Raw genomic sequence first — 11,263 nt, forward strand, 5'->3', positions numbered from 1 at the left:
TACAAGTGTGTACTTCATGCTTATGTGTAATTTTTTTCCATTTTAGTTTCCTTAAAAAATTTTGGTGATGCGTTGTGACATGAGTGTGCCTAGATATCACTCATTTGCTCTCTTCGTGAAATGATAATGTTTCTATGTAGCGCATGTCAGAGCGAGAGGTTCAGATGAAAAAATCTTGTGGAAACATCATTTTTATAGCTTTGTCTGTAGGAATTACCGCATTTGTTGTGTAATTTGTATTTGTCATGTCAATTTGGGCTGGTGAACAGTACAAAGTTGACTTCTACCTCTTGAAGCTTCTCATTTTGGCTGGTGTATTATGTGCAATTTACATAATTTGTTACATTCAGAGTAAAGGAGCCTAATAGGACTGTAGCAGATACATTTGGCTTATGTTGCTTTTGCTATGATGTGCACTGTGCATTTGTTTCATTATTATACTCAAATCGGTTCATGTTTTCTAAAGCCATGTGATATTATACATCACTGTGCTAATGCAGTGAAAAAAATCTAGGCATTCTGAACTGTGTTACTGTTGCTAGTTTGTTCAGTCAGTGCAATATGTGTTAAACAATAAAAATGTTTATTTTACTTTCTCAAAGTGGTTTGATACTTTGCACATAAGACAAAAACTTCTTTGAATCATGTGTCTTTGTTGTAATGAAAAAATTTTCTACTCTCAAAAGCATGAAGTTCATCTTGAAGGTGCTACTTTCATTAGTGATATAAGCGTATTTCAGTGTCAGTGTGGTTTTAATTTACAAATGTTACTGGTTAGGTACAGATGGGCATATTTCCTGCTCACCAGCATGTTCAGATACCACACACCACTATTTAAGAAATTTCGGGGCACATGGCTAACTGTGCCTTAGGTACAGTAATGATGACAGCATCTGGTTTAATCTAATTATATCTGGAGTTTAACATCTCAAAACCACGATATGATTGTGAGAGACGCCGTAGTGGAAGGCTCCAGAAATTTCGACCGCCTGGGGTTCTTTAACGTGCACCTAAATCTAAGTACACGGGCCTCAAACATTTTGACCATCTGGTATTTTTTAACATGCACTGACGTCGCACAGTACACGGGCCTCTAGCACTTTGCTTCCATCGAAATTCGACTGCCCGGATTGAACCTGCTACCTCCGGGTCAGCAGCTGAGCACACGAATGTCTCATTTTGCCTATTTTCACACTACAAAGCCACTAATGGGAAATGCTTACAGCGGCATGCTCATGTTCATTGTCTCATATTAGAAAAAGCTGCTGGTCAACATAGGTATACAAACGACACGATAACCATGTGTAAAAATGACATACATATATTTTATTTATTGAAAAACACGTATTACAAGGAGCGTGATGCGGGTGAGTTGGTGTAAAATAGTGGATGAAAAAAGGCTGCACGAAAAGCACAAGGACTACAAGGCACACTTACAACAGATGAGCGCAAATTAACAACTGAAGTTTATTTGACGAGACATCAATACTTATTCATGAAAAAATAAGAATCAAAGTGAACCCCATCATGTGTTCAGGTTCTATCGCAACATGAAGGCAGTCTCTTTTTCATTAAGTGCCACTGACAGGCAACTAATGCATCTGTCACCTGCACGTACAATGTAATAGGCTTCGAGGATCTCCCTCTCTAATCTATCCCCGGATCGAGCCAAGAACTTAGTCTGATTAAGAACTGGATGGCAGTTGCAGTGATTACAGTGCTCTGACATATGCCCGCCTGCCGTATTTACTCGAATCTAGGCCGGCCCCGACTCTAAGCTGGGCATGGAAGAATGGGCATGGAAGCATCATAGCGATGGGAGGCTCACCTACGCTGTTCTTCATTCTGCAGTTCATCTTTGGTGCTGCTGGCTGCGGAAACTGTTCGCAAGTGCCATTAGCCGGTGCATTCGCCACTGGACCTACAGCCTCGGAAGCGTCCAGCGATGCCACTTCAACTGGATTAGAGTGGCTGCATTCCTGCCGGCACGACCAGCTTCAAGGTTTCCTGCCTTATCTTGCTCTACCTCAACACGTGGCAGCTGCAGGAACATCGACAGCCCCACCTACGCCCCGTTTAAAACCGAGTGCTGCGCAGTCGCCGCTCAATGGGCATGGAAGCATCATAGCGATGGGAGGCTCACCTACGCTGTTCTTCATTCTGCAGTTCATCTTTGGTGCTGCTGGCTGCGGAAACTGTTCGCAAGTGCCATTAGCCGGTGCATTCGCCACTGGACCTACAGCCTCGGAAGCGTCCAGCGATGCCACTTCAACTGGATTAGAGTGGCTGCATTCCTGCCGGCACGACCAGCTTCAAGGTTTCCTGCCTTATCTTGCTCTACCTCAACACGTGGCAGCTGCAGGAACATCGACAGCCCCACCTACGCCCCGTTTAAAACCGAGTGCTGCGCAGTCGCCGCTCAATGGGCATGGAAGCATCATAGCGATGGGAGGCTCACCTACGCTGTTCTTCATTCTGCAGTTCATCTTTGGTGCTGCTGGCTGCGGAAACTGTTCGCAAGTGCCATTAGCCGGTGCATTCGCCACTGGACCTACAGCCTCGGAAGCGTCCAGCGATGCCACTTCAACTGGATTAGAGTGGCTGCATTCCTGCCGGCACGACCAGCTTCAAGGTTTCCTGCCTTATCTTGCTCTACCTCAACACGTGGCAGCTGCAGGAACATCGACAGCCCCACCTACGCCCCGTTTAAAACCGAGTGCTGCGCAGTCGCCGCTCAATGGGCATGGAAGCATCATAGCGATGGGAGGCTCACCTACGCTGTTCTTCATTCTGCAGGTTAGTTACCAGTCCCAACTAACTTGCTATTGTTTTAAATCGGATGATCCGTTTCTAGTCGTGCTTCCATGCCCTGAAGCCTTGTTTGAACCTTTTTGCTCGCTGCTATTGCTTTTGTGTGGGGATGTTGAGTGCAACCCGGGTCCAAATGAATCATCGGCTGCTCTTGCGGAAGTTCTTAAAACTGTCAAAGATTTAAATGAGCGATCAATCAGAATGGAAACAGTACAAAAATCGGTTGCCGAAACGGTGTCTGAGCTAAAAGACCAGCAGAAAAACGCTTTTCAAGCCATATCTGATATAAAGGCACGGTTAGAGGCTGTTGAAGGCCAGACTACATTACTTCAGCAATGTCGGGCCGATTTCAGTGGGCTACATGATAAAGTTAATCGACTTGAGTCGGAAGCCTGCGCGCTGCGCCATCGGCTAGACGACGCAGAGGACCGTTCTAGACGAGATAATCTAGTTTTTTATGGCATAACAGATGTTGAAAACGAGGCGTATACTGATTCTGAAGCCAAAGTTTTGAGCATCATTAATGATAAACTGAATCTGAGCCTTAACAGTGATAGCATTATACGTGCTCACAGGCTCGGTCGGTTTATGAAAATGAAAACACGGCCGATCATTGTCAAATTTGCTGCCTACAAGCAAAAAGAAGCTGTGCTTGCTAAGTGTTCCTTGCTTAAAAATAGTGGCTTTGCTCTCAGTGAGGACTTCTGCCCCGCCACGCGCGAAATTCAAAAAAAGTTAAGAGAGTATGCCAAAAGCCTGCGTACGCCATATAAACTTGGGTACAAAAAACTGCATGTTGGCGGTAAATCCTTCGGCTATAATGACATAGATGACACCATTGTTGAGATCGGTATCCCAAAAGTTGCATCGAATTCGCATGGTACATCCCCTCGAGCACTCCGCTCTGGCCGCCTTCTGCAGCATAAAGATCGCTAGGGACACGGGAGGGGAAACGGTGCTACTCGCCCGAGATTAGAATTTTCTATTTTATATACTAACATTCGTAGTATCCACCGCAAGAAGGATGAGTTATGTACCGTAATTAACGATATGAAAGCCGATCTCATCGCACTAACTGAAACATGGCTTAGCAGCAAGATATCTAACACCGAATTGTTTCATTGTGATAAAAGGTATGTAGTCTACCGCAGTGACCGCTCTGACAGAGTGGGGGGTGGAGTTTTGCTGGCCGTGGACGAGCGTTTTGATTGCTACTGCATACCAATTATTTCGAATATTGAATCTGTGTGGTGCTGCTTGAATGTAAATTTCAAGAAAGTTATTGTTGGCGTCTGCTATCGCTCCCCATCAAGCGATGCGTCATTTTGTGATAGCTTGCACGACTGCTTAAATCAAGTCACGGTTCGTTATCCCAATTCACAACTCATACTAATAGGGGACTTCAACTACCCGAATATTGATTGGTTGCACGCATGCCCACTTTCCAACCCATCGACAACTGAGGCCAACCTGTTTATCACCACCTGCATGGATTTTGGTTTAACACAAATTGTCACCTCACCCACCCGTGTTACTCAAACTTCTTCTTCCCTTATAGATCTAGTACTAACGTCATCAGAAACTGTCACGTCACCCGTACTGCACATGCCTGGCCTGAGCGACCATAATATTTTGCATTTCACGTTCGATTTGTCGCATGCACCATCAGCAAAACGGTCCAAGAACATCAGAGACTACAATAAGGGTAACTATCTAGCCATTAATAATGAACTGAGCTCCTTTTTAGACATTTTCTTACCAGGTTATCTCGGGCGCTCAGTAGAAACTAATTGGAGTTTGTTCCGAAATAAAGTCTCTGAACTGATTCATCTCCATATCCCTCTTCGCCGGGTGTACTCCAATAACCAAGCTCCATGGTATAACAGATATTTAAACCGACTTTCTAACAGGAAAAAAAGACTTTTTAGAATCGCTAAGTTTTCACCTAAACCGGCCCACTGGGCAACGTACAAGACAGCCTCTTTAGCATATTCGCGAGCGCTAAAGGCTACTAAATCCTCGTTCTTCAACGTAACCCTGCCGAACATCCTGAAGACTAACCCTAAACGTTTCTGGAGTATAATGAAACCAGTTAACACCAGTAAAGTGTCATTACGTACACCCACCGGCGATCCTGTTCCCGACCATCTTTGTTCTACTGTGCTAAACGATACATTCATTAAGTCGTTTTCATCATCTAATGATACCCAAAGTCCTGAGCTTCAATCGTACAATCATTTTGCGATGGATCCCATCACGTTTGACCCGCATGGCATCGTCACGATTATCGATAACTTGAAACTAACGTCGTCTCACGGTAGTGATGGAATTAATAGTAAATTTTTAAAGAATACCAAAGAATACAGTTCTATCATCCTGAAATGCATATTTTCACAATCGTATCATGATGGTGTACTACCTGAAGACTGGAGAACTGCTGCGATTATTCCAATACATAAAGGCGGTGATAAACATAGTCCATCTAACTATCGTCCTATATCTCTCACATGTGTACCATGCAAAATAATGGAACATATAATATTTTCTCATCTTGTTAATTTTCTTGAGGATAATAGCTTCTTCTCTTCAACTCAGCATGGCTTTCGAAAGATATTTTCGTGTGATACTCAACTAATTTCTTTTACTAACGATTTGCATTTATATTTGGACTCTGCTTCTTTAACTGACTGTATCTTCCTTGACTTTGCTAAAGCGTTTGACAAAGTGAACCATTCACTGCTCTTATATAAACTAAGTGTTCTAAAAATTGACCCTGCAGTTCTTAACTGGATTCGTGCATTTCTTTCTTCTCGTGTTCAATTTGTGTGCACTAATGATGTTAATTCTTCCACTGCACCGGTTGATTCTGGGGTTCCGCAAGGATCAGTACTTGGCCCCCTTCTATTCCTAATCTATATAAATGACTTACCTACTACTGTTACTTCCAGAATTTGTTTGTTCGCTGACGACTGTGTGATTTACCGTAAAATATCTAATGACAATGATATTCATTCTCTGCAGGCTGATCTCAATAACATTCTTCACTGGTGTCATATTTGGAAAATGGAACTAAACATTAAAAAGTGCAAGTCTATGAGGATTTCTCGCTCGAATACAACTTGTCCAACTTACTTTCTTCACAGTCACCCCCTTGAAACTGTAACATCTTACCGGTACCTCGGCGTCCACATAACTAACACTTTGTCCTGGAAATTACATACAGAACATATAACGTCCAAAGCCAATAAAACACTGGGTTACCTTCGAAGAAACTTCTTTCTTGCTCCATCGTCTCTAAAGTTACTACTATATACCACATACGTCCGTCCTCAAATGGAATACGCTTCATCTGTTTGGGACTCCGGCCAGGTAACACTATCACACATGTTGGAATCCGTTCAAAATTGTGGAGCTCGTTTCATTTTGGCTAACTACCATCGTTCAGCCAGTGTCACCCAAATGAAGGCATCTCTAAACCTCATCCCACTAGTTACCCGCCGAAAGCTCACTCGCATTTGCCTGTTTCATAAAATATTTTATCACAATCCGAAACTTCGTTCCCGATTAATCCAACCTGCTCCCTTCATTTCTCTTCGTCGTAATCACCAACAAAAAGTCTCAGTCCCCCATTGCAACACAGTAACGTATGCCCAGTCATATCTCCCAAGAACTTGTAATGAATGGAATTCCCTGCCTGCTTCAATAACAAGCATCAATGACTCCACTCAATTTAGGAATGTACTTAAAACAATGATTACCTAATTACCCCCTTTATGTTTTGTTCATCAGTTGATTTATATTGCTTTTTGCCTTCACCATGTAATAAAAATAAAATTACTGCTCCTCATTTGCTTTTTATGATGTAAGTTGTTAGGAGTAATCATCTTTGTACCCCAATTAGTGACTGTATTTTATGCCATTTGCTTTGTGTTCCTTGTTTTTTTTTTATTGTTGTGCATTGCCGTTCCCCTCTGAAATGTACTATGTACCCTGAGGGTAAAATAAATAAATAAATAAATAAATAAGCTGACTCCCGAAAATCGCAAGGCCAGAAAAAAAAACTTAATCCCCCCCCCCGCTTTCGCACATCATTTTTTTTGAAAAAAACATCGGCTTAGATTCGAGTAAATACAGTAACTGTCCAGTTGTGCTCTCGCGCCCTCTCGTTGTAGCAGCTTGTCGTTTGTCCAATGTACACCTTGTTGCAACTTAGGGGAACCTCGTAGATGACTTCTTTTTTGCATTGAGTGTACTGAACCACGTGTTTCTTGGTGCAGGGATCCCATTTTACTTTTGTGCATCAGTGGACAAATCATGGACAGTTTACACGGGGCACTGAAGACAAGATTCACATTATGTCTTTGCGCAACTTTCTACAGATAGTGCGAAATCCTATGCCAATAGGTGATAACATGCACCCTCCTTTTAAAAGGACACTAAAGAGCAAAACGATTCTTCTTATATTAGTGAAGTAATCTTTCACGATACCAAAAACACCACGCTTGCTGAGAGAAGACTCTTAGTAAGCGACAAAACGCGCAAAAACAAAATGTAAGTGGCGACGCAACCTTGAAGTTTCCATACCATTCGCCGTGACGTCACATGTTTTCACGGCGCCTACTAGGGACTACGTTGCTCCTAATCGGTAAAAATGAAGTACAGTATCCTCTGAGGGGGTCATAGACTTAACATACCAAGTTTGAGGCAATTTTGTTGAGCCAATGGCGCCAAAATACGATACACTTTGAAATTTGTGGCGTCACGCGGGAAGATTTCGGCGCGAAATTTAAAAATGAAACTTTGAACTTGATTTCCTCCTCTATTAATAAACCTATGATGGCAAAATTAACGACAGAGTTCTCAGAGCACAATTTATCTATCTAAACTGATTCATTGTTTCTCTTTAGAGTCCCTTTAAACAGGAAAGGCAGGCGGGTAGCAAAGAAAAACCAGCTGATAGTTGGTGCTCCTCTGTTGTAGAGCCTTTTTCATTCAACAAGTAATACATGGCAATGCACTTCATTAAAACAACTAAATGTTCAAGGGTTTGACACGTCTACACTTGGTTGCAGAGGCAAAACTGTGCACTGAAAACCAAACCATTCCTATGGTCCAAGGCCCTGCACATTCTTGCGAATCAAAGGTGTTTGAAAATTTGTAAGTATTGTGGTTACACTCCAGATTTGACTAATTATGGGGTACAGTGTGAGAGGTATCGGTCGATCATATATGTGAAACGCCTTGATTCTCTGGATCCTTCGCTCCACATGAATTCTCAGAGAAGCAATCTCGCGCGTTTCCTGCACCTGGTCGCTCGTAAATGTACTGCCTCGGAGAAATGGCGGCATGTTTAATTTCACACCTTTCTTTTCTAAAATATCCTCGATAGGGAATCCCTTGTCTGCCATCACATAATCACCATCTTGAAAATTCAAGTTGAGGAATTCACTTTGAATGACACACTCCCTGTCGGATATCGATCCTGTGTACAGGTCTGACACAAAGGCTACAAGCCCACATGGTAAAACACCCACAAGTCCTTTCAAAGTATTGCACGACTTATATGTGGAGTTCGTACTCGATTGCAGCGACAAGAAAGACGGTACTTCACACCCGATTTCGGTTGCATCCAAGATTACTCTTGTGGTTCCGTACTTTTCTGCAAAATCTGGTGGCATAGTCGCATTAACAACTTCTCTCGGTGGCCAAATAGTCATGCGGGCTAATTTTGAATGCATGAAATTAATCCAAGATGTAAAGATTCTAGACACCGTTGATTGTGCAATATTGAACCTGTGCGCCAAATCTTCCTCTAGCAAACCCTGGCGCAATCTCACCAAAACTAAAAAGAGTTCATTCTGCATGGAAAGTTTTCTCCTTCGGCCTTTCGCCGATCTTCCAGAATCATTCTCTGTGCGCAAAAAATTGCATCCATTGTGTCCTGGATTGAGAAAGTTCATCAAAGCCAAAAAATGTTCATACCCAGGCAAGCCTGTATAAAATAGCACAGCCTCATCTGATCCCTTGAATCTGTCAATACAAAAGGCAGACGTCCTCTCTTTTTCTGCTTCAAGCTCATCGATGAGATTCTGATTTTCTACATGGAGTTTTCGAATAGTTGCTCTTGCATTCTCCAACTGCTCCTTGAGATAAGGACACTCATCTCTTAGCTTTGAAAGTTCAGCCCTTTGCCCTGAAATGATTCCCAACAGACGCTTAACCTCCCCTCCAGTGACCACAATTTCACGGTTTGGCACTACTGATGCTTGTTCTGCCTCCGTTCTGCTGTCACTGCGCACGGCTGCCTCTTCCAGCGCAGTATCCTCGTTGCTGCTGTCTGGTCCCTGTGAAGACGGTGCCTGACGTGGTCTCTTTGCAGCTGTGTTCGTCATCTGTTGTGCACGTTGTTTCGGAGGCTTTCGCACTTTTATCTCTTTAGCGAAACTGAATACCGATGGCACTGCTGTGTCTCTCAGAAGCCTGTATGCACTTGCTACACCAGGGATATAGTCACATTCCTTAAAATGCTTGGAGCAGACTTTCGTTGACTTGGTAACTTGAAAGTGAGTGCCTTCGTCCCTCTTCATGGCAATAATCAACTTCTTGTAGGTTGCAGGATCACGTGGAAAGCGATGGAAGGACACCTAAAAAAAACGGTAAGTATGCGGGGACTGTTTGTGAAGTTATATGCTTATCTGCCTTGCCTTGGGCTTTGCATGGCTATCTGGCATTGTATCAGTCATAGTTCACTTGACATATTTGCGGACTGACCATGTAACTATGCAAATAATTATTTGTTAAAGTTAGCCACATAAAAACATAAAACCTGATATGTAATGCTGACTTGTACATACCTAAAGTAAACTGGTCTGTAAATGCAACAGTAAAATGTAGTACAAGCATTTTTTTTATTCACGTTTTTAGCCATTCTGTATGTATAACTGGGGTGCAGTCCTCGGTGGGAAAACCTCCAGAATAGCTGTGTCCTACTGAGACGCAACAGGTACAGAATCCCGAAATGTTACTCGACTGGGCAATCGCTTTTACTGGACGACGCGTCGTTCTGCCTCAAACGATAAGACACCACGCCAGCAGGTCACAGGTTCGCGAGCATGATACCGCGCACGAAAAACAGATGAATTAACGAAAATATATTGACAACCGCCACCTTTGATACTGCGAAGTCGCATATTGTCACAGTACAACTTAAAATAAATTCTGGGTTGTTAAGTTCCAAGATGACATCGTCGTGAAGCATACCGCAGAGGGAAGCCCTGGATTAACTTCAACCAGATGGGGTCCGCTGACGTGTGTGCACGAAATTCACGGTACACTGAAGTCCGTGCATCTTACCCCCGTTGAAATGCGATCGCCGCAACTGGGATTCAAACCAGGCAACGCGACTGCAAAGCCACTACCACGGCGACTAAGCAAAACATGAAAATCAATAAGAAGCGCTTAAAGCACTCGCGCCGAATCAAGGTGTAACGTTGGCAAATATTATAAACCAGTGTAATCACACTAAATCGCAAGCAATTCTGCTCAAAGCAGTGTGACTGAGTGACGCGGGCCCTATGCAGCTAGCGGTGCTATTTTACTACGATGTATCAGCAACGCACGCTTACCTTGTTTCCATCGCTGTCAGTAACTCCACGTTGATTGCACAGTGGGACGCAGCAGTGCACTGGCATCTTAGCGGCAGCGAGGTGTGTAACCTACTAGGCCGGCGCGTACGCCACGCTTGAAACACGCCTAGGTTAGACCGGCCGCGCGTGCTGCTTGGTACGCGCCGTCAAACACGCACGCCAAGCGCAAGATGGCGACAGCAGTAGTTCTTGTAGCCACTAGATGGCGCTGGCTATTTTGTATATCTTCTATTACATGCTAAGCTCCATGTACAAACACAGCTTATGAAAATTTATATTATTCGTCCCTTTGGTCTCGTTCTGGCACACTTGATGCCTTCAGGCAGTATGCGAGGGATTATTGGTCAGCTGCCGGCTCGTAAAAATGTTCACGCGCTACGTGACACCAAAAAGGCAGAAAAAGAGTTTTCCACACTCGCCGCCATGGTTGCGATCGGCGCTGACTAACACTCTTAGGTTTAAACGCACATATATACTCTATAAAGCGGACGGGCGTATGACCGCCGCCATAGCTCAGTGGTAGAGCATCGAACGTGTTATTCGAAGGTTGCAGGTTCGGTCCCTGCCGGCGGCAAGTTATCTTTTCATCCACTTTACTTTCTTCACATTTACATCCCAATTATCACAAATAACATCTCCTATACTTTCCTTGGCATTATTGTCTGTTAGTTCTCTTTAAAGTTGTGTCTAACAAAGAAAAACGAGCCTTTAAAAGCTATCTTCTTTCCTTCATCCCTTTATTATCATTCAACAGTCCATTAGGCACTGAGAAGTTAATTACATTAAAAATGCATTCACAAATTATT

The 11,263-nt window shown here is 43.4% G+C and overlaps 1 protein-coding gene, 1 long non-coding RNA gene and 1 other non-coding gene across 3 annotated transcripts; 2 read left to right on the forward strand and 1 right to left on the reverse strand.

Annotated features, from left to right (window-relative positions):
- Positions 1 to 1,793: 1,793 nt before the first annotated feature.
- On the forward strand, positions 1,794 to 4,634 carry LOC125758945 (uncharacterized). Its single transcript, XM_049416732.1, has 2 exons — positions 1,794 to 2,796; positions 4,370 to 4,634. Exons 1-2 carry the CDS (start codon positions 1,816 to 1,818, stop codon positions 4,373 to 4,375), a joined length of 987 nt encoding a protein of 328 aa, XP_049272689.1. The 5' UTR covers positions 1,794 to 1,815; the 3' UTR covers positions 4,376 to 4,634.
- On the reverse strand, positions 2,389 to 2,894 carry LOC125758946 (uncharacterized). Its single transcript, XR_007416489.1, has 2 exons — positions 2,774 to 2,894; positions 2,389 to 2,695 (listed from the first exon to the last, which is right to left on the reverse strand). It is a non-coding gene; the product is annotated as an uncharacterized LOC125758946 (long non-coding RNA).
- A 6,325-nt stretch (positions 4,635 to 10,959) lies between the features above and the next one.
- Trnat-ugu (transfer RNA threonine (anticodon UGU)) lies at positions 10,960 to 11,031 on the forward strand. The gene has a single exon. It is a non-coding gene; the product is annotated as a tRNA-Thr (tRNA).
- The last annotated feature ends 232 nt before the right edge of the window (positions 11,032 to 11,263 follow it).

Source organism: Rhipicephalus sanguineus, chromosome 6 (assembly GCF_013339695.2).
Source record: "Rhipicephalus sanguineus isolate Rsan-2018 chromosome 6, BIME_Rsan_1.4, whole genome shotgun sequence".
NCBI lineage: Eukaryota > Metazoa > Arthropoda > Arachnida > Ixodida > Ixodidae > Rhipicephalus > Rhipicephalus sanguineus.

Excerpts from the sequence above, each read along its gene's own strand:
- LOC125758945 (XM_049416732.1), top strand. The coding sequence starts at position 1,816 with ATGGGAGGCTCACCTACGCTGTTCTTCATTCTGCAGTTCATCTTTGGT.